At 38.6% G+C, this 23794-nt stretch overlaps 2 protein-coding genes across 4 annotated transcripts; one reads left to right on the top strand and one right to left on the bottom strand.

Moving 5' to 3' along the window:
- The first annotated feature begins 73 nt into the window (after positions 1-73).
- On the top strand, positions 74-4218 carry LOC147866936 (pentatricopeptide repeat-containing protein At3g09040, mitochondrial-like). Of its 2 annotated transcripts, none has more exons than XM_087339710.1 (2): positions 74-317; positions 819-4218. In XM_087339710.1, the coding sequence occupies exons 1-2, from the start codon at positions 89-91 to the stop codon at positions 3362-3364; spliced, it is 2775 nt and encodes a 924-aa protein (XP_087195836.1). In that variant the 5' UTR covers positions 74-88; the 3' UTR covers positions 3365-4218. The 2 variants fall into 2 exon arrangements, with proteins under 2 accessions (XP_087195836.1, XP_087195837.1); XM_087339711.1 differs by having other exon boundaries at positions 182-317; positions 827-4216.
- A 2105-nt stretch (positions 4219-6323) lies between these two features.
- LOC147866935 (zinc finger CCCH domain-containing protein ZFN-like) lies at positions 6324-21317 on the bottom strand. 2 transcript variants are annotated; one of them, XM_087339709.1, is made up of 8 exons: positions 21076-21317; positions 20866-20995; positions 12081-12253; positions 11910-11972; positions 11704-11814; positions 9257-9562; positions 8170-8523; positions 6324-7216 (listed from the first exon to the last, which is right to left on the bottom strand). In XM_087339709.1, the coding sequence occupies exons 3-8, from the start codon at positions 12243-12245 to the stop codon at positions 6812-6814; spliced, it is 1404 nt and encodes a 467-aa protein (XP_087195835.1). In that variant the 5' UTR covers positions 12246-12253; positions 20866-20995; positions 21076-21317; the 3' UTR covers positions 6324-6811. The 2 variants fall into 2 exon arrangements, with proteins under 2 accessions (XP_087195835.1, XP_087195834.1); XM_087339708.1 differs by having other exon boundaries at positions 20866-21317.
- Between the last annotated feature and the right edge of the window lie 2477 nt (positions 21318-23794).

Here is a 23794-nt window from a genome sequence, read left to right as displayed (position 1 = left end):
GCTTTATGTCTCCTGGCGTAGCCGCAGTCTTCTGGAATGAATCCCTCTCTGTTTCTCGACCCTATTATGGTAGGTACGTCAGTCAGCCATGACTCATCATCATCACCTCCCCCTCCCCTCACTTGCTTCTCTTCCCTCTCAAATTTCACGAAGACTAATTCCAAGCTTCAAAATATTTCATGGCTTCTTCTTCCCCCCCATTTTTCAGGGAAGCCATACATCTCTCAACTTGAGACGTAGTGAAAAAGAGAAAGCATCATTGTTTTGTAGATGCAGCATCAATGATTCTGACAAGCTCAAAGAGTTCAGCTGCATCAGTAAGTGAGCCTTTCTATGCAGTAAATGCTGCACATTTATAGGAATTTTGTAGAAATTCTATATATTTGTACCCGATTTTGATCAACGGGGACTGTAGACTTCTCTTTTTCATGCAGAATCTAGCAGAGTAACGATGAGAAAACACCACACATTTTTAGGATCAATTTTGAATTACCTTATATGCATGAATTAATTGTAAAATTTTTGCCTGAACATCAAATGAATTACCTTGTATGCATGAATTAATAGTAAATTTTGTGCCTGAACATCCAAATCTCAACCAGAATTCTAGAATTTCATTTGCATGCCTAAAATACTATGAAATCATTTGAAAGAACTACAAATGTACAGGGATTTAGTAGAGTTTTTTTTTCCATTTCTGCTGAACCTGTTCCCTTTATTCATATTTCCAACCAGCAAGCTCAAGAATTTGTCCATTGTTGTAGTGAATAATGACCCTTTTTACTGGAATACTGCTTTTGGTAAATTGCTTGCTGTAGGGTTTCAGGATCGAATTAAGCTTCTGAATGAGATAAGGTCCTGTAGAAAAGGAAATAACATATGGAGAGTAAAAAGGATACATACTGATATTGTCAAGAAAGACTTGATTAAGTACAATCCTGACATTGCTGCTGCTTTGATTTCAAAATATGCCAAATGTGGCGCTTTAGACAAAGCACAAGATGTGTTTGAAAGGCTTCAGACAAGAGATGTTACGTGTTGGAATGCCCTAATTACTGGATATACCCAACACGGTCTCAGTGATAAAGCTTTGAAATGCTTCAAGAATATGCAAGAGGCAAGAGTTCGGCCTGATATAGTAACTTATATCTTTGTTTTGAAAGCTTGTGGCATTGGTCAATATCTAAAGGTTGGGGAAGAGATAGACGCTGAGATTAGAAAGCAAGGGTTACTGCACAAAGATGTTATGTTGGGCAATACATTAGTGGGGATGTATTGCAAGTGTGGTGCCCTAATGAAAGCACAGGAAGTGTTTGAGCATCTTCCAAATCGGAATGTTGTAACTTGGAATTCTCTGATCAGTGGATATGTTCAAAGTGGCCTTGGTTGTGAAGGACTGAAATGCTTCAGGCAGATGCAAGATGCCAGAGTCTATCCGAATGCAGTAACGTACATCTGTGTTTTGAAAGCTTGTGGCATTGCCAGCTCTCTACAGGTTGGAGAATACATTGATGCTGAGGTTCGTAAAAAAGGTTTATTGTATAAAGATATCGTGCTTAGCAATACATTGATGGACATGTATTCTAAATGTGATGCATTGGAGAAAGCACGAGAACTGTTTGAACAACTTCCTGTGCATGATGTTGTGTCTTGGAATATCATGATCACTGGATGTGCCCGGCATGGGCTTGATGGTGAAGTGATAAAATGTTTCAGACAGATGGAAGATGAGGGAGTTAATCCAGATGCCATAACTTATGCCTGCATTTTGAAATCTTGTGGCATTGTTGGTTCCTTAGAGGTTGGGGAGGAGATCAATACCAAAATCAGAAAGCAAGGGTTATTGCAAAAAAATGTGGTGCTTAACACTGCATTGGTGGACATGTATTCCAAGTTTGGTGCATTGGAGAAAGCACAAGAAGTATGTGAAAAACTTCTAGTTCAGGATGTCATACCTTGGAATGCCTTGCTCACTGGATATTGTGAGCATGGGCTGGGTCAAGAAGCATTGAATTGTTTTAGGTCAATGCACGATAAGGGAATCCGTCCCGATGTTGTAACATATGTCTGCATTTTGAAAGCATCTAGCATTGTTAGGTCTATCGAGGTTGGGGAAGATATAGACACTCAGGTTAGGAAGCAAGGGTTATTGCAGAAAAACATTGTGCTTGGCACTGCATTATTGGACATGTACTCTAAATGTGGTAAATTGGATAAAGCACGAGAAGTATTTGAACAGCTTCCAGTACGAGATGTTGTGTCCTGGAATGCAATGATTGCTGGATATGCTCAGAATGGGCTTGGTGAAGAAGCACTGAGGTGTTTTAGACAAATGCAAAATGAGGGAGTTTACCCAGATGTGGTAAGTTATATCTGCAGTTTAAAAGCTTGTAGCATCCTTGGATGTCTAGAGTTTGGGCAAGATATTGATGTCGAGGTCAGAAAGCAAGGGTTATTACAGAAAAGCATCATGCTTAGCACTGCCTTGGTGGACATGTATTCCAAATGTGGTGCATTGGAGAAAGCACAAGAAGTGTTTCAGATGCTCCCTAAGCAGGATCCTGTCTCTTGGAATGCCCTGCTTACTGGATATACCCAACATGGGTTCGGTGAGGAAGCATTAAACTTCTTCAGGCAAATGCAAGATCTGGGAATCTGCCCCACTGCAGTAACTTATCTCTGCATTCTCAAAGCTTGTGGCTTAGTTGGGTCCCTAGAGGTTGGGGAAGATATACATATTCAAATCAGAAAGCAAGGATTATTGCAGAAGGATACTGAGCTTTGCACTACATTGGTTGGTATGTATTCAAAGTGTGGTGCACCTAAGAAAGCACGAGAAGTGTTCGAAGAGCTTCCTGCAGGTGACATTATGGCGTGGAATTCCCTGATTGATGGATATGCTCAGTTAGGACAAGCTAACATGGTATTAGACATGTATATGAAAATGAGGTCAGAAGGTGCAGAGCCAAATTTGATCACCTTCACTCATTTGCTTTCTGCATGTAGTCATGCAGGTCTATTGAAGGAGGGGGAAAAGTTATTTAATGAAATGCGTGCTGTTTATTGTCTCAAGCCGACCCTAGAACATTACACCTGTATGATTGATTTATTTGGCCGTGCAGGGCACTTGGGAAAGGCAACATCCTTTCTCGACGAGGTGTCACATTCTGGCCATCTCCCACTATTCATTGCTATGTTGGGTGCTTGTAGAAAATCTGAAAATATGCAGCTGGGGAGATGGGTATTTGAGAAATCAGTGCAGTTGGATGAAAATTGTGGACGTACATATGTCTTCATGGAAAATATATATGCAGCAGCTGGATTTCAAACAGAGCTAGATGGAGCTGAGGCTTTGAGAATATAGAATAACGCACGTGGTCATTTCCCAGATTTGAATTCGGTATAGGCCCTTCCAGATATAAAAAAGGAGAATGTGTTGTGTCCATGGTGAGAACTTGGTTACAACGTATGCCTCGATTAATACGGCTAACGCATGCATATACATATCATCAGGACGTGCAGATTCATAATATTGCCATTCTGCCGCCTTACACATATCAAAGCACAAGATTCAAGTAAACAATACAGAGTCCATATCCAGGTTTTTTAATGTGGTATTTGCTTTTGTGCAGATTACACTTGAAACCTTGGGAATAAAAGGGTTAGACATGTTGTGCATAAATAAAACTTGCTGTTCACGGGGCTGTGCCTGGTTGGTGTATTGGTTATTCATCCAGTGTGGGATGTTGTTAATAAGAGTCTTGGTGATGAAGCATCACAGAATCTCTGGATATTAGAGCTGTCTCTAGAGATTGAGATAAGAAATGAGTTATTGTGGAAAATTTTCGTTTCATGGAAATACAATATTCAATTGTGTTTGCTCTTTGAAATGAAACAACTAGAAAATGAGATGAAGTTGGGTTTGTTATGGAAGTAGAGCATATATTTCCAAGCGTCATGCTCAACTTCATTAGGCCAACACAAGCTCTCGATATATAATGGATATGTCTTAATCTGGTAACTTGTCCATATTTTCGAACGGGGTCTGCCTAATGTGGTAACATTTGTCTGTATTTTATAATATGATCTGTCTAAATGTAATAACTTCTGTATCTATCCTGGAATTAGAGCTGCTTTTTCATAACACAACCTTTGTGAATTCTAGAACTTATTTTGAAAAATCTTAGATAGCTTGAAGTTATCCTGATGCATTGAAAATTCCAATTTTCTTTAAAATCTTCAATGGGTCTAGAATCTTGGATGTATTGAAAATCAGCTTCATTTGAGGCCATGTTATCCGTTGATTGTTCTCCATGATGTATGGTGTATGGCTCTTCACTACCATAAACAGCAATTGTATCGACAGATGAGGTCCTCATCGTGCACAACTGACTCACTGAGCACACTCAATTGAACATCTTACCTTGGAAGATGTTGTTGTCACTATAGAGAGATCCATGTGGGTTATTATCATGAGACAGTTCCCCTCATTTTTGTATCAGTAGTTGTAGTACTACGGTTCTACCAGGATTTCTGTTTACTGTAAGTAGAATTTCTTTTCTTCGTTTTTTAACCATTTTATAACACACCGTATCAAAATTTCGTCGGATATAATTTGTTTGGTCTCATTGGTCATTTTGGCCATTAGAAGATGGTTACATATCAGTTCATTTAATTTCTACAGTACGCCTTCCACATCTAATGGAATAGGGATAGCATGAAATGTGTCAAGAGAAAGATGGATATGCCCACTGTAGGCTTCATTCTTACATTCTGAAATGTTTTAGACAAACACGTGGTTGAGAACTGCAATAACGTATGTCTGCATTCTGGTAATGCGAAAGTTTTAGTATTAGTCAGAACGATGGATTGTCTCTCCTACGAGCCTCCTACGAGCCGATACCTCGATGTTTCCTCTTCAGCTTCTCAACTAATGATCTCATGCCTCCTAACCCAATGTTTGGAGCTATGTATTGCACTCGGCCGCCTTAGGCTCATCATTTAATTGAACTAATCCCTACACGGAACCTCTCCTTGACAAGGATTTTCTATGCATTAATTTTCTGGAACAGCTCCCATGTTGCCACAATTAGATGATTGATTTCGAGGAGAAAGAAACATAAGATGGATTTTAGGCTTTGAAAGCCTAAACAGATAGCTGTTATTTGACCAAACGGGATGATTTGAATGGATCTGCATACGGCCATTCAAGAAGGCATGAACCTGAACCTCAAAACAAGCATGCTGAAAATAGGGAAGCCGGTACTTCCACTACCACATCATCATGGCTTGTAACTTTTGCATCGTCGTTATCAATAGCTCTAATGTTGGTGATATATTTTTTGTAATATGCTGTCAAATTTTATATTTTCCTATATATCTTATCAGGCAGCATGAAGCCCTTTGATATATCATCCCCATGGCTAAGCCCCATTACTTTAGTTATTTACATTTCTATGAACTAAATTCCTTAGCTTGAACTTCAGTGAGCACAAAACATCTTTATCGTTTCCACCGACGCTGGTACAAGCTTAATTTCTCATGTGCTATTCTTAAGCAAAACACTTGAAGTTTTCTCCCTCATGCACATTCTTTAACCATAAGGAGCTTTGCGGTCACACTTTAATCTCCCTCACTGTTCTTAACGTAAAGATGTGCTCAGTAGGCAGTAAATAATCTCGATGTTGAGGCAAGATTGTAGATCTCCCAACTCACTCCCACTCCAATAGGATAGCCTCCTTTTCTTATATACACGCAGAATTTATATCGATGTCTCTCTTTTATCAATCTACCTGATGCTATGATAAACTTTCAGATTTGCACTCAGAAAAAGTCAATAGGTTCATGATTTTCTCTTTGCATATACATGATGAATCAATTCCTTCTTCGAGGATACAATACACACAGGCAGGAATAATTTTCTCAACACCTCAAATATCCTTGCAAACATAACGCCCCATGCACTTTAGATGTTGTGTTACAAGAGCTTCACATTTGATGAACATGTGAGGATTGTTACTGAATGAAATCATTATATCATTTATTACTAGTTCACTCTTAATAAAGTTATAACAAATTTGTGAACCATTGAATTTCGGATTTCAACAGCTGGAATACATTCTACTGTATTCTTCAGTCTTGGATTTGACCCATAAGAGTTAGCTTAAAAAACTATTGCCATGGAAATTCATATATGTTTTCTGTTTGGCAACATGCATCCTGAAGTCATATTCATTCACGAAGATTTACTTTTATAATGGCTATCAAGGTTTTGCAAACACCTTGGCTAGCACGAGCGAGTTAATCTCTCAAAACAAACCTAATTAGTTTTTCAATGTGGATTCTTGTATTAAAAACTTTTATCATACAACATTCATAATAGTGAGGAGCAACAGTACATGCGATGATGACATTATTTAGTTGGATACATTAGACGTATGTATATATCCGAACAACTCTTTTCCGTGTCTTGTCATGGATGAGAGCATTTGAACATAAGCATTATTTGTGAGCCAAGAGGCCCTAAGGTGTCCATATCCATTTGAAAGCGAGTAACCGAGGAAGCTACACCAGCGACCAGAAACTGGCATGTTTTGGGGCAGGATGTATATATAAAAATATATATGAACATTGGAAAATAAAGGATATTTGCAAGGAAATTCTGCAATGATCACATCATTATCATGTGTAGTGGAAGAGCTGTTGCCAACAGTTGGGTCACTTTATGAGGAAAGTCCGAGCATGATAGAGCTTTGAAAACTATAATTACCTGCCCATTAATGAGAAATAATAAATAAAAAAGCAAACTCCTTTATGAGGATGCACTCATATTAGTGGCAACTTGGATAGACTCATGACCCCTCATATCCAAAGAGTCTGCACTGGATGACCTGTTTGAACCTGCAGTTCCTGACCGAGTTCCATTGCTGCCATCTCCATTATCATCACCAAATGAATCATCGTCATATACTTGCTGCTGTTTATCTGTATTTCTATTTGAAACAACTTTAGGGTACATCATCTTGGCTCCATTGTTTAAAGCAGGTAGAAAAGTTGCAACTGACATTCCCACCGGATAAGGAGTTAAGGTTAGTTCTGTCAGTGATGAGGTTGAGGAGCTGTATGTCAGGTTATTGGTAATAGGGTGGTCAAACTTGCAAGTGCTACCGTATTTGCATGTACCATACTGCATGTAGAATGCACACTGTGTAGCACCCTTCCAAAGATAGAAAAAGGATTGCCAAAACATTAAAATCCATATTTAATCACAGAGGAAAATCCTTTTTTTTATTCAAGGATACCAAAAAGAAAATATAATTGTTCACAGATTTGTATTAGAAATCATACAATTTCATTTTGTAAAGGACTTGAAGAGGTTAAGTTTTTAAAAAAACGTTCAACAAATCAAGGACATTATATGTATCTGTTTAAGTAAAGATGCTATTAAATTTGTCAATACTTTCCACATGGAGTCTAGTCAACATAGTTGTAAATCAAACCATGAAATCCCCGATTACAAATCATGAGTTTCCATACACCTACCAGGAAGTCACGTGAACTATATTTTACTCATATCTAGATGAACCTCTAATGTTTATCACAGGATAGACATTTGGAGACTGCAGTTTTTACCTAGATGAGAACTAGTCCATGTTTCTATAAAGAATCAAAATAAAGGAAAGACACATGGGACATGCTATACAACAGATCTATTCAGAAAAACTTTGAATGCTATGACAACCCCAGTGAGTACCTACTGCATGATGCTATATATCGAAGGATTACCTTTACCCTTCGCATCATTTTGGCGGTAACCTCTAGCATCAGCATAAGGTGCCAAGATGTTCCCCAATCTACCATGATCAGGTTTGCTAATGATTTCTTACACATCATTAAAGAATTAAATTTAGCTAGAAACACCATATACACCAATAGTTTTCCATCTATAATGCAATTTGGCCAATTCTGACAAAGATGGTAATGGTTTGGTGCATCACCGTGCAAGAATTATGCAAACTAATACATTAAGTGGTTGGTAGGAAAATAAGAGTGTTCACAAGATAAATATTCGTAGCAAAGAAATCAGACAGAAAAAAGATGCACTGCATGCATTACATGTATTGGCATTTTGAAATTTTTGAGATTTTAAAAAAATGTTAAGGAGCTTACTTGTCGTAATGGAAGGCCAAGGGGGCTAAGGGTGCAGTTGGGCAATGCTGAAGCCCTCTCCTTTGGATGATTAAAACGGCAAGTCATTCCATATTTACAGTCCCCTGTTTTCATATAGTAGTGACAATCAAGCTGGCCAGGTCGTTCTGGAAACACAGCTTCCTTAGAGATAACATTTGATTGTATGGCTGAGGGAAAACCTGTTGCAGCAGACCCCAGCACATAACTATTGTATGATGAATGAATACTACCAGATGACGCTTCATTGTTCGATGACGCCGTTCCATATATCAGATTTGCTCTTCCAAGTGGAGATTGTTGGGCATCCAATGAAGTCACAGGGCCCATTCGGGCCTAATTCCAAATAGCATTGTTAGCATCTTAATTAAGTGCCTATAATTCCCATTTTATATGGATAATATTTAGAAGATTGTATTTCATGTATAAAATTAGCCTACCCTGAAGATGCTCCTGAATTTTTCTTTCAGAATCCAATCTTTTGAGACTTTAGATTTTTAAATCAATCAATTGAACTTTGAGAGATGTCCATGTATGAGCAAACACCCAAGTTACATGGATACATGGCTCATAAGGTACCCCAATAATGTCGTATATCTATCAGATATTGTGTATGTGTCTTTCACTAAATTTAAGTAGCTTGAAACTCCTCAAGCCATAAAGCAGAGGAAAATTTGTTTCATGTGCTATAGTGGTTTCTTATCTGTTGATGTCTCAACAATGTTTGTGCTGTCTCCTCAAGCCATAAAGCAGAGGAAATTTTGTTTCATGTGTTATAGTGGTTTTGTATCTGTTGCTGTCTCAACAATTTTTGTGCTGTTTTACCTTAGGTTTATGGCAATTTGACTATGGGTGCAAGATTACAAATATTAATATTTATAGACGTTTGTATTTCATGGAATTTTTGAAACTGCACTCATGTTATAATAAGTCTCTAGTCATTGTAGTTTCTTCTTTGCCCCAACTTAATTCATAGGAAATTCAACATTTGTACAAGATTATTTTGACACGAAACTAAGAAATGCAAGTTTTTCATGAACTCAAAAGTTTATAACATGGCACGGCTTACTTGATATGGACTCCATCCAGGTACAGAAACCATGTTTTGGGGTTGCACGATCAAAGGAGTAAAATTGGAAGGTCTCTGAAACCGGGAGCTTGGCACATACTGTGCCCTAGGTAGTGACCATGATGCCACCCCTGTGGGAAATGGATGTGGTGAAGGTGCTCCTGCAGAGACATTAGATGGATACGCAGAAGATCCTGTTACTGTCATCAAAGCATTAATTCCAGCAGGTTCCGGATGGTTAAATTTACAAGTTGCTGCAAATTTACATGATCCAGTTCGCATATAATATGGACAATCTTTTTCACCCTGCGCAATCCAAATGAATTCTGAGTTACACCAACGTTTTAGAAATGCTGGATTATTACTTTTTTTACTTAGTTGTTTCCAAACTAGAATATACTCATTGCAAGAGAAAAAAGGTTATACCAAATTATCACAATATTTCATAACTAATCTCCAGCAATGCCTTTCTTATACATTTCCCAATGCAAATGCTATTAAGGAGCATCTCCATACAGAAAATCAGGAAAACATTCAAAATTGCTATCATTAACTCATACAGCTTGTTTCTGAAGAGATAATCACAAGGCCAAATAAGTGAAATATTCTATACTCCTATTTGGATTTATAGACAAGATTATAAAAACGAGAACAAAACTCCTGCACCCCTATATGATCATTACAAATCCAACATTCTGATCAATGAGATTATTGTCCACCTTGAGATTCATCAATAAATGTATCAATTGAGGAGTGAATGTTGGTGGAAGAAACGGATCACTACTTGGTACCTCTCTTAACACAAATTCAATCAATATAAAGTACAATTAGCAATCACTCTAGCAGGAAGTCTTAGTAAGATAGATATACATAGATGAGAACAAATCATCATAAATGTATTGGGGCGACATTTATATATTTAAGCACCTTTTCAACCTTCCTATACAAAAGAGGCCTAGCATAAGGTTAGCAGCCTCTTAAAAAGTGGAACTCGGAGTAGAATTTGACATGTTTTCACAAACATTAATTTTTTGATTAAATGATCTGTTAGCTTTTCAATGACAAAAGAGAAAAAAAGTGAGAACTTCCTATTAGTATAAGAGAGAAAAGTGTGGCCTTCATTTCTGTATAAGAAAGGAAATGCTATAATGTTTTGAATAAGAAACCTCTATCAAATCAATGACCATGTTCATGTAAAGACACAAGTTCTCTTATTTGCAACAGCTTCCTTGCATAGATTCGCACATTAGATTGATTACTTATCATTGATTATGATGTTTTTCCATTCACATCGAAAGGATTATATCATATGTACCCCATATTAAAGGAGCAGAGGATTCAGATATTTAAATATTGACTACCCACTGTCAATTATAGCATATGTACATACCATATAAAAGAGACAGGATTTAGATATTTAGGTATCTTGCTTGATGAACTCAATTTTAGCGATCATTTTTTTCTCCGAAGCTCTCAGAAAAAAGAGATGCAATAGACTATATTTAGACTAAATAAATATTAATTAGTTGCAATAGAAAAAAATAGCTGCAACAGACTAAATAATTATTAATTAGCTTCAATCATGTCTCAATCTGGACAATTTTTACTACTACAAAAAATCATTTTTCCCAAAAAACCATTGAAAGCGAATTGTTCAATGGAAAATGATCAAGTTGTGATTGACTTTGTTCTAGGATTTCATCAAAGTTGAAGCTTTTTTACTTTCAAGTTTATAATTTGGGAGTGATTTCAAGTTTTGAATGTCAAAAATTAAAATCAAGTTTTTCAAACACCGAGTCTTATTAGGAATCATTAATTGATCTGATAACTGAAAATAAACCTCAGGATAATGACTCAATCAAGCTACACAACTAATTTTGGAAATCTCAGCATTGGCAGCAGCTCTGCCGTGGAGATGTACAATACTATGGTGATGAAATTTAATATAAATCACCATAGTATTGTATATCTCCACTACAAATTTGCAAATAAGTAAATAAAGATACTAAAATTGAAGTGCAAAACCATGAGATTAATAAATGAGTCTACCAATCAACTAAGAGAAACACAATATGCGCAGTTATTTTGTTTTATAAATACGCAGATTATGGCTGGAATTGCGAGGGCAGGCTTGTTGCCTGCCTAACGCGCGCTTCTTTTCTTTCAGGCCTCGCCCAAGAAAGAAAGTCAGATCAAGCCAGTTATAGGCTATGAATGAAACAATTGTTATTTGGAAAATCTCAGCATTTGCAGTCACTCTGCAACAGATATGCACAATAGTATGGTGATGTACAATATGATACAATTTTTATGGAAAACTATGACTTTTCAGGGATATAAACCATGATTGAGATTTATGCAATGGAGATAACTACTCTTTTGACATCAAACAAGAAACATTGGAATACCAATAAAACATATAAAAATCAAACCGCCATATTCCTCACCTCACGCAAAGGAAAGCCGAGAGCATTAGTTGATATCCTCTCCAACCTTTCCTTTGGATGGTGAAATTTGCAGGTGGAGCCAAACTTGCAAATTCCCGTTTTCATATAGTACTGTAACTTAATTCAAGATCATTAGTTCAATAAATTAAAAACATATGTATTTAATAGTACAACTATTGTTTCCATAACACTTAATTATTACAAACCTGACATTCTGGTTGTCCAATGCGTTCAGGATATTCTCCATTATCCCTCACGAATGATGTAGCCTGGCGGGCAACCAAACATAAACTATATAAACTATGTTTTCTCACAGTTTTGATTCAGGGTTATGACCATTAATTCAACAGGCTATGATCCAATCAATTAATAAGTACCATATTTCGGTCAGGTGGATGATTAAATTTGCAGTCCATCCCATAAGCACACTGGCCTGTTCGAATGTAGTAGACACAATCAGGTTCATTAGGGCGTTCTGGAAAGCCTCTTGGGACCACATCTGCCCCCTGTGTGTGAGACTGGATCATTGGGTTTTGCCACATTGTTGCTTCTACAAGATGGAGCAAAACTCAGTTATTATTCAAGGTCCTTCATCTTATTTTAATTTTTCTTTCCAACAAAGGAGAGTTCCGGAGGGGGGGTTCTAGATAAGTAGAATGCCACTGTGATGACAAAGCTAAACAGCTCGAGTTTGTGTTCTCATTCCTTTCATATGACAAATATACCATCTTCAAATTCACTGAATTTTACATGCAGGCAATACTAATGATAAATTTGAGTCACTAGTTCTTAAAAGCATTCTGTTGTAATGAAGCGAGATTCTGAGAGTGTATCATTGTTTATTTTCACCACAAAATGGTGGGAAGGCTCTGGATCACAAGTACCCCAATGCCAACACAAAAATATGAAGCATGAGCTTATGGTCTATCTCCCTCTCTCAATGGGTATGCAGCCCTTGGCACCCTTCTTGAAAGACACCCTGCACATTTGCAGTTCCAAGTGCCAAAGATAGGCAAATATGATGCATAAAGAATGTGCCAATTGTGTCATTCAAGGAGTGGAATTTGAAGAACACAATGTTTTCCATCATACTGTTTTTTATGAAATATGAGGGAGATATTATTGCGTCTTTAATCAAGGATTTCACCCACTAACCCAGATAATCGAATATGAGGACCAATGGTGCTTGGGACCGTACTTGCTACAACTGAAGAGACGCAATGCGAAGTTGTCAGACCACAATACAAGGATTTCACCCACTAACTCAGGTAATGGAATATGAGGACCAACGGTGCTTGGGAGCGTACTTGCTAGAACTCAAGAGACACAATGAGAAGTTGTTGGACGACAATACAAGCACACAAGCTCATCAACAAAGAAAATTCACAATTTTCTTTAGCCCTATCACTCCTACTCATGCTACAAGCCAATCAAGGGCTACACAAGGAGCTTCCAACTACGATATTGCAAAGAGGTTACAAAGAGGTTACAGTAGATAGGGCAATAGCAATTTCTAGTGCACATAAGCATCAACATTGTGGACTACGATCTTGCCACCCTTGTTATCAACAAATAAAAGACATTATCTTCCACAATTGTAGGTGCTTCCTGGCTTCAGATATCTCCATTCTGGATCAACCTACACTAGAGTTCTTTGGAAGACTAAAATTACAATCTATCTCACTGGAGAAGCTTACATGTATACATAATGGGATTCTTTGTCAATCATATTTTTATTTACTTATTTATTTAGTTACATTATTTTGGTTTTCTGTTCCAAAAGACAACAGTTTTAAGATGAAACTCTTGTTGATGTTATAGGCTATTTCAACCTCTAAAATGACGTTACATATCTTTCTTTCTCCCTCTCTTGTGAGGAAGAACAGTACCTTGAGGAAGTTCACTATATCATGCAACAAGACGTGAATTGTATCGTGTAACAAGAAATACGATCGTGGACAAATAAAACGCCCATTAGTATGGACTTGTTACAGATTATTATGATCTGATTAAGGTTCAAGACAAGAATCATGCGGATGAGACTCGTGACCCCATTAATCATATCAAATGCCTCAACCTATAGTATCATAGACTAACATCACATTCATGATATTATTTGTAACTATTGCATTTGCAGCATTATTAGGGTTTACATTATTGTGGTGAAATAGTTACACATTATAACCAAATGGCGAACATGTAGGATAGGCAACTTGCAAACTGCATTGATGCTAGATGCTGAGCAAGTGGCAATGGCAATCTTTGGCATAATCTTACAGCTCTTGTACTTCTTGTCTATAATAAATTGCGCCTCCTTACTGTTGAGAATCAAGCTCAACTTGTGTGAACATATGTTTATGAAGAAAAGGACAATGTGTGAAAAAGTGTGTGAACACTTTATTGTAATCCGTGTAGTTGTCGAGTGTTAATGTGATCAAAGAATATTAGGTATTCTTATGACAAAATCATACTCAAGTGAATATCTTGGTTAGATTCCACCAACACATTTAATATGGCAGTCCCTTGAGGACTTGTATATAAAAACCCCTTTGTCCATTCTGTTTTGTTGATGATCTATAGTTAATTAATATAGCTCTCTTCAATGCATAAGCTGTCATCCCCCTACTGTATATTTTCTTATTCTTTTCTGGTTATTCTCTCTGATTTCTTCTCTTAAAAGACGTTAATATATCTTTCTTTCTTGCTTGCTTGCTTATACACCCACTCTCTCACACACACACTACGCTTCTGAATACTCAACTTAATAGAGTTACATTCTTTACGGGGTATCAAAGCGTGAGGGTTAGAGATCCTTCACTGAGCTCTACCATTGAAACTGTGTGAGCAGCTAGAGACGTTGTTTCAAACCGGCTATCGTCGTTGTAGTGTTGCACGGCAAGAGGCTCACGTTAACAAGAGCATACAAATCAAGCTAAATCAAAAAGATGAATGCACAAATGAGTAGCGCAGAAGTTGGACCATCTTGGGAATATAAGATGCATCAATACTTAGTTGGGCAAGGGTATTGGAGTTATATCAAGGGAGCTCAAGAAACAGCCCCCGATATTATAAATCCCAACTACCCCACATGGCAGCAAGGCACCAGTAGGGTATTGTATTGTTTGGCAACATGTGTGCAAGATCACATGTTAAGCTATATTCGAGATGATAAAGCCCCGACAAAAGCGTGGAAAAAATTGAAAAAGATTTTCGCGGCTTCAACCACAGCGAGAACGGAGTTGAACAATATTCAGCAGGCGGATATGTCCGTGACGGACTATACCCTCCGGATCAAAGACTTATGTGATTCACTTGGCTCCATCAATGTCGCAGTTGATGATGACGAGATGGTGCATATCTGCCTTGGTGGCCTCGCACAAAAATATGGCTCATTTCAAACTGCCATAACAACAAGGGAGATCCCCCCGAACTTTTTCGACTTGCAATCCATGCTAATGGTTGAGAAGAACCATACACGGTCGAAAAGCACGGCATCTGATGGGCAGATGCTATATCCACATGATGATCTCGATCGAGGTCACGGTCGTGGTCGTGGAGGGGGAGGAACGGTCAAGGAAGAGGTGGACGAGGTCCACAACAGTTTAATTCCACGCAGCAAGAAGATCGAAACAGCCGAGGGAATTCCAGCAAAAAGGAGAGCTTCCACCAGCCTGCATCAACCAGGCAGAACCAGCAAACTGAGTGCTGATATTGTGGAAAGCCTGGCCACTTTGAAGCCGAGTGTCGGAAGAAGAAGAATGACTCGGCTGCCTCAACCCAGCAGCAAGCAAACTATGTTGTGATGGCTGACCTAGAAAACAAAGTTCCAATGTTTGTTATGCAACACTGGGCGAATAACATGATAACAAGTGTTTCCCAACCTAATGATGTCTGGTTCGTGGACTCAAGTGCCTCAAATCATATGACAAGTCATCAAGAATGGTTCATGAATTTGAGGGAACCCGAGAGACCCGGCGTGGTGGAGACTGGTGATGACTCCACACACATGATTGAGCACATTGGAGATGTGGCCCTTAACAATCACAACAACAAGGGCTAGATGAAGGATGTACTGCATGTCCCGACAATCACAAAGAATTTGGTCTCGGTTGGCCAAATTGTCTAGCAAGGAATGCAAGTATGATTCAACCAGGAAGGTTGCTTCATCGAGGATAAGGGCCAACTTATCGCTCATGCAAGAAGAGAAGGTCATATGTTTATTCTTGATGCGACTGAGGTGAACACAGCAGTGTATGCAAAGGGACTCAAGACTGAGTCTGATATTGAGTTGTGGGACAAAAGGGTTGGCCATGTAAACCTCGGTAAACTCCGCTCAATGCAAACAAAAGGGGTTGTGCATGGATTGCCACGATTTACTTCGAAACATCTTGATAATGTATGTGAGACATGCCAGTTAGGCAAGCAACATAGGCATCCATTCCTAAGCGAAAGAAATGTGAATAAAGGCTTCTTGGACGTCATCCACTCAGATGTATGGGGCCCAGCTCAAACAGTGACAATCGGTGGGTGTAGGAACTTCGTTACCTTCATTGACGACTATTCACAGCATACCTAGATATGCCTGATGAAGTCGAAAAGTGAGGTCTTCTCCCACTTTCTCAAGTTAAAGAATCACGTGGAAAATGAGACGAATCGCAAGAGACGATGCTTACAGTCTGATGGTGGCCAAGAACACTTCTCAACCGAGTTCAAGGCCTTTCTAGAAGAGAAGAGGATTCGCCGGGAATTCTCTTGCCAGTACACACCACAGCAAAATGGTGTTGCTGAGTGGAAGAATTGCACAATTCTTGAGATGGCCCACGCCATGCTGTAGGAGAAGAACATGCCCAAGATCTATTGGGCAGAGGCAGCAGTTACGGCTGTGTATCTCATCAATAGGTGCACGACCGAGAGTGTCCATGACATCACCCCTCACGAGAAGTATTTTGGAACAAAGCCAGACGTTTCGCACTTGAAGGTTTTTGGCAGAGAAGCAGAGAAAGCTTGACCCAAAATCGGAGAAGATGATCCTCATCAGTTACTCACTTGAGCAAAAGGGTTATAAGTGTTTTAACCCCATCATTCGACAGTCACGAGTAAGCCGAGATGTGGTATTTGATGAGGTGACATCATGGTATGGCTCAGCATCAGTGACCCCCGTCATGTTCGAAACAAGCAGATCTGGAGCAGATTCTGAGAGTGAAGAAGAAAAGAGATGCTAATGACCATTATGGGTGGAGAACCAGCAGAGAGTCTGCCCACACTCCAGCTGATTGGACCTGACATGTCGTCCAGCAATCAGAGTCTTCACGGCATGAAGAAACCTCTGATGTCGTGTCACCTTGGTGCTACACCCGCAGAAAGAAAAAAAAAAGGCAAGAGGCCAAGGACACGATCATTCACCCCGATCGGTTGACAACAAGTATGAAATGAAGAAGGCCCCGGAGGTGACCAAAGGAAACCTCCGTCAATCAAACCGACAAAAGAACCCGATAGTTAGGTTCGGGTACAAGGATTACATTGCGCACCATTATGCATTCATGATGAAGGTCGCAGCAGACCAAGAACCCGAGACTTACAAAGAAGCTGCCCAAGATCCCCGTTGGATCGAGGGAACGAGGGAGGAGATGCACGCTTTGTTTGACAAGGATACTTGGATTTAGTCCCATCCTCTAGTTCTTTGATTGTTTTGTCAAACAAGCAACATCCATTACACCCGCTATTTCTTCCCCCTTTCACAAGTACTTGATAGGTTTTGAGAACTTTTTCTAAATGGTGAACTCTATTTTTAACCCCTTGTTACAAACAAACACAAATTTGCATGCTCCATTTGGAGAATGTTCATTTTATTTAATCTAGAATGATTACCTTTAGTATATTCTGATAAAAATTACGTAGGGTTCATCCAGCGACAGACATGAGACGAACATAAAATGCCATCAGTGTCCCATACCACCAAATATTGCCTTATGTTATACCTTGGTAGTTGAATAACAGATCCAAAGAAGAAAGTTTAGCCTACTAGAAGCTTGACAACGTCTCAAGATGCCATAATGGAGGGGGTAACTAGCCCCGTATATATATGTAGTCTAACACTGATTTAAGCTCCCATACCAACACGTGTTCCAACATGTCATAGCTCATTATGGATTTGTCCCAATTCCTAGGACAACTGGTTTCACAACTATCCTGCCTTTAAACCGTTAAAATAGAATTGGTTCTTAAGATTATTCCTATAACAATAAGTATGATGAACTCTCTGAATATTGTACCTCTCAATGGAACACAAACTTTCCCCACCTCAAACTACTAGACATACCACACAGCAAGGGAATTACAGACATCGACTATGTACTAGTCTAAAAAAATGCCTTCAATGTGATAAAAACTTTTGAAGTTGGGGATAGATAAATTCCAATCAACGCAGAAAGACATGTGAGGTGACGTTGCCAAGCCATGCAGAAGTCAAACAATGCATGCATTAGATTCGCCATTTAAGATGAAACGACAAAACAAAAATACTTATGCAAACACATCAGAGGAACTGCTCCTGTGTCACCACAACCATATGATATTGAGGATGCATGGTAGTTTTTCAAAAACGTAGAATGTACAATGGGTATTCTAATAATCAAATACATGTGAAAGGGCCATCTCTTAATGCATGGTTGGATGATGAATGAAATGCCACCAAATGCAATCTTGAGACCATTCTGGTTCAAGTGACACATGGACAAATGTAGCAAGTGACACATAGTGAAAACAATATGAACTTTATAGATAAACTCAAAAACAATTACATCTTTAAAAAACCTCAAAATGGGAATACAGAGTTATTAAGGGACAGTGCACAGATTCAAGTGACACACAATGAAAACAATATGAACTTGATAGATAGGCACAATATATGTTACATCTTCAAAAAAACTCAAACAGGCATAGAGTGCTATCAAGAGATAGTGCATTGCAATAAAGGGACATTTCTCATCAACTGAAGTCTTCACATGTATAGAGCAATTATACATAAAAAAGGAAAAGGCCATGAACACATGTTTCCTTTAATGCACAAGGAAGCTTTGGAGGACAAGAAAGTAATGAAACGAGAGAAAAACGTCAAAAGGGCAAGGGTGCAGACACGCTTCACCTATAATCAGGAATGCTCAAAATGGGCGGGCCAAATGGATAAACAGATAGAGACATGCATCCCTAAATCAGGTGTAGCTCAAGGTTTTCCTGGACATCGGTGAGATGACTAGATCAAGGAACTATACTAAGGAGGGCCTAGAAATCAATTTCCTACCTATCCCATGATTATGGTGGGATATTGTAGAACTGAATCTCTATACATTACTGCTGAATATCATCTCAACTAAATGGGCTGATAAACAGAGGAAGAGAGTTGTGTGTCAAACAGGTTTATAAACCAAGCATGGCACTCTTGATCCTCTCCTTTGTCTGCAGATTGTATGGAGAAGACTTGGCCTTAAAGGGTAACTGTTGCAAATTTCAAAAAAACTTTCAGGAATAAGGACAAAGTTATGGAAAAAAATAGAAAAACTTGGAGTACTAGCAAGCAAGAAATCAATCGTAACCCGGTTACACCAGCAAATAAGATGCAGTTGAAGACGAATGAAGGCTTCTCAAGAGATGTCATGAACAGCATTAGAGTGAAACATGGATGCCCACCCCCACTCACTCTATTCAGTCTATGGATTGACCAACTAAATGAGTTCATCTGAGAAATGTTAGGAGAAACATGAGGAGAAACCGGTCATTGAGCAATTTCACCGTATTGCTACTGATTTAAGTCGATGATGTTGTACTTTTGGCATATTATCAGCTGAGACTACAAAATCTTTTAGGTGCAATAAATACTTTCTATGAGCACAGTGGCCTAGCATTCAATCTGAGCTGGACCAAATCATGGTGGTAACTACTCTTAAATCTGAAAGCCAGCAGCTAGTATGTACGATTAAGAGAAGACAACTGAAGCGCTTGATAGTTTCAAATACTTTGGAGTTGACACCCTAATGAGCACACTTAGAACAAATTTCTAGCTAGAGAATGGAGACCATAAAATGCACCACTTGAGCATACCCAAAGATGGAAAATTAGAGCAATCGTATTTGATGCATGTGTGCTGCAAACTCTGTTTTATGGAATTGAGGTTTGGGGATTAAGTATTTTCAGCAAGCTTGTGGACTGAAACAGAAAAAATAGAGACAAAATTTCTACAGCATCATTTAGAGGTTAAGAGAACAATCCTACAGTCCATAATGTTCCTAGAAACTAGAAGAAGACATATTGAATTCCATGCCCTTTGAAGAGTTAAGTAAATCTTGAAAGTAAGGACAATGCCTCGAAATTGCCAACCAAGACCCCATGGGAAATTGGATGCTTAACAAAGAAAGGTCATATAAGTAAATGTTTTTGTCCAAGTGGAATCTTGAAGAATATATGCATGTGGACATAGAGGAAAAGGAAGGAACAGAAAAAAAGAGTTCATGATTTACTGAACCACACTGGAAACACTCCACCCAAGATCAAGAAAAGTCCAACATAGATCTAAGTTTTAATACTATTGCAGATGCATTAATACTCAATATTGGGGAAGTTACTGAAACCCAAACTCATATCTAGGCATCCATGCCCAAAGGAGCGAGAATACTGGCCGCATTGATGTACACACTCACATACATTGATAATGGAAATTAGGGGTTGTCTGGACATTGAGAGGAAAAAGACAATATGTTAGTGTACCAGAAACAGAAGAATATGTCAGTTTGGAATGCTTCCCATATGAGAACAACAAGCATGCTTTCTAATCACTCCTACAAGGTCATACATGACTTCAAGAACTCCTTATGAGGAAGGAACCATTGCTGAAAACACTGAACATTTTAGTAGCTCGTCTACATGACCACAGAACCAAACTCATGGAAGACCCAAACAGTAAATTCAGACTCAAGCTTAGTTCTTCATTTTCGCCTTTCACTTTTTGTTTTTTTTTAACATTTTAATACCCCCCACCTGCATTGCAGAGAAGTGTGCTTTTGCACAAGTGATTGATTACCCAAGTATGCTAATATATCACCTTAAAAGGATGCATATATATCATCTTAAAAGACGCTAATCTCTCTCTCTTTCTCTGAAAAGACGTACCTTCAAAATTAGAGTAAGTTGCTCCTGTACCATAGCCATTAGAAGGAGCTGAGATTCCAACTCCATGATGATGATATTGTTGTTGATGTTGCTGCTGCTGCTGCTGCTGCTGCTGAAGTAAAGGAGAGCTCTGCAAATGCCACTCCTGATCAAAGCTATTGTAATTAGGTCGAGGAACAGAAGAAGTTTGAAGAGATAGACGAAGTGGACCTGTAGTAGGCCTGCGTTTTGAAGATGACGAAGAATTAGTGGTAGCGAATTGTTCCATGGATCATACTGTGTAAATCGATACAGAAGGAAAGTATATAGAGTGCGTTATCAGGGTTGGTGTTACGATTTCAGAAACGGAGAAGAAAGAAAATTGAAGAAAAAAACATTAGGGTTAGGGTTTCAGAAACGGGGAGGAGGGGAAGAAAAATAAAACACACAGAAAACTGAGAGAGAGAGAGAGAGAGAGAGAGAGTGGTTGAGTGGGTGACATTGACGTCGCCACGTCATGATGCCACGTAGGCATTTCCTTCGTGGCGCTCGAACAACTGGGATGCTGCCACGTGGCTCTACCGACATGAGTTCATTTAGCCTCCCGCGCTTCCTCCTCTCACTTTTCTGAATCCCTTCCCATATGTTTTCTGAATACTGAGGGAGAGAGTGTGCGCATGCCTGAGTAACGATGATGCCACACCAACAATTAACGGGGCACTCTCGACCAACCTTTTGTGTCCATGCGGTGCTCTTGTAAGCCTATGCGTTTTATAGGGTTTCTTTGTAAATTGCACATTGCCATGCCATCATGTGGCAGGCGGTCTATCTTTGTGTCTGTCTGTGTGCGTGTGTGTTTGTGTCTGTGTTATTTGAGTGATGTATGTATATGAGCGTCTGGGGATGGATGTTCACCATTAAGGCAGCCCCGTTCTTTTCTTTCTTCTTAATTCCCTTCCAAATGCTTGCATCATTTATTTATTTTTCATTTGAGTTGACCCAAGTCTCGTCTAACTCGACCACTTTTTTTGTCCCCTCGATAAGTTTTCCCCCGATTCCCCATGTTGTCTCTTCCTCTTCTTAAATTATGTATAGACTACACATCCTCGCACTCTCTTTCTTTTTTTGTAATTGGTTGCAATCCATTAGCAAGCCTTCCTAATTTATGCTTACCAAGGAAAATATCCTTATATTAAGGGTAATATCAATTTGATCCCTTTATTATTATTAATGTAGTCTAACCATATAAATTGTCCTAGTTAATCAATTTTATTAGCACGTTGCACCACCATAACTTCCATGCTCTCTCACCACCAATTCTTCTTCTCTTTCGTAAATAGTAATTGTATTAATAACAAAATGTATAGTTATCATATATGGGGTTGCAATGTCAAGTGACCCCATAAGATTCCCCTTTGTATCCCTACATCACTTAATTCCTCTTTATGAACCTATTGCATCATGCTACATATTGGCCAATGCAACCGGCAAACATGATTACCTATAAGCCTACAAACATCTAATTGATATTGTGATAACCTTCAAAAGTCACTAGCAAAGAGAGTTACCATAACAATATGTCGTTTAAGCGTCAAATGTGTCTTTGGACTCCAAATTGAGCATTAAAAAAAAGCATCCTTCATACACCACTTATGTCATAATCCCTAGCACTAAAGAAACAAACACAAATTGAATTTGCCCATGGGACAATCCTCCTATCTCACAATGATCAAACATGCATTGGAAATGGTGTTTTGGTACCTCAGTTAAAGAGACACATACCATGATATATTAAACGTCCAATAGATCTTAATACTAGACAACTAATAAACCTATGATTGTTGTGCTCTCTCTCTCTCTCTCTCTCTCTCTCTCTCTCTCTCTCTCTCTCTCTCTCTCTCTCCATATGTGTGTGTGTATAGATATATAGATAGATATAACACGTGAGAAAGGAATCCAGCATGGCACATGTATATCCCATATTCAAGTCCTCAAAGCCCAAATTTTGATAGTTGGCAATGACAAAAGGCTCAAAAGGTCTAAAATCCTCATGACCCTTGGCCAATAGCAAAAGAAAGACAAAAGCAAACATCGACTCTAAATAGTAGGAAAGGAGAAGCAATTAACAAAGCGAGTGTATACACATTGGTCCATGATCAACATCCTATTGTGAGACCAAGTACTAGTCATGTCTACCTCTATATAAAGTATGCCACTAAAGATAAACCTCAAACACAACAACTAGAAAGAAGGCATCCTTATGATGTAAAATCCGATGATGAACATAATTCACTAATCAAATGCAGTCATAAGGCCACCCAAGAATCAAAGTCATGCATGGACAAGTGTAGCAAGGGAATACAATATCCTTGAAAGGAAGAAACCAAGACATCGTGAACTTGATGAAGAGACGCAAAACATTACGTTTTAAGAATCTAAGAGAGACATGGAGCTATCAAGGGATAATACATGGAAGTAAAAGTGCCATTTGTCCTTGAGTGAAATATTGACATATGTGGTATACTTAAATGTTAAGGACAAATAACTCGTGACTGTCATGTTTCCCTCGATGCACGCGGAAGCTTTTGGGCATAAAGAGGCCATGAAAAGCACGAATAAACTTAAAAATGGCAAGATGCATATATACTATATCTATTATCTATGATGAAAAAAATGCAAAAATGGGTTGGTGCATTGGCTAAAGAACATATACTTGCATTGTTAAATCATGCAACAATGCAAGGTATTCCTCGAGTTTTGCAAGAATGGAACATGACAAGGGAATAAAAATCAACTCACCAAGTATATCATAATCACATGAGATATTGTTTGGCTATACTTCGAATCAATATCGATCATTAAATCAATGAATAAGCTGAAAAACACACCCAAAAAAAGTTGTGGCCTAAGCAAGTTTTCGACCAAAATATGACATTATTAATCATATTGT

The sequence above is a fragment of the Azolla caroliniana genome, unplaced genomic scaffold, assembly GCF_043228905.1.
Source record: "Azolla caroliniana isolate FFs.n. ecotype wild unplaced genomic scaffold, voAzoCaro1.0.p SCAF_2, whole genome shotgun sequence".
Classification (NCBI taxonomy): domain Eukaryota; kingdom Viridiplantae; phylum Streptophyta; class Polypodiopsida; order Salviniales; family Salviniaceae; genus Azolla; species Azolla caroliniana.
This window is presented reverse-complemented; position numbering and strand designations above follow the sequence as displayed.

What these genes read in the sequence shown, in the direction of transcription:
- LOC147866936 (XM_087339710.1), top strand. Translation starts at nt 89, where the DNA reads ATGACTCATCATCATCACCTCCCCCTCCCCTCACTTGCTTCTCTTCCC. An exon ending in CAAAGAGTTCAGCTGCATCA is followed by an intron (nt 318 to 818) that starts GTAAGTGAGCCT and finishes TGCTTGCTGTAG; the next exon opens with GGTTTCAGGATCGAATTAAG.
- LOC147866935 (XM_087339708.1), bottom strand. Translation starts at nt 21,133, where the DNA reads ATGGAACAATTCGCTACCACTAATTCTTCGTCATCTTCAAAACGCAGG. An exon ending in ATCCACCTGACCGAAATATG is followed by an intron (nt 11,973 to 12,080) that starts GTACTTATTAAT and finishes GTTGCCCGCCAG; the next exon opens with GCTACATCATTCGTGAGGGA. An exon ending in TTGGCCTTCCATTACGACAA is followed by an intron (nt 7,217 to 8,169) that starts GTAAGCTCCTTA and finishes TATCTTTGGAAG; the next exon opens with GGTGCTACACAGTGTGCATT.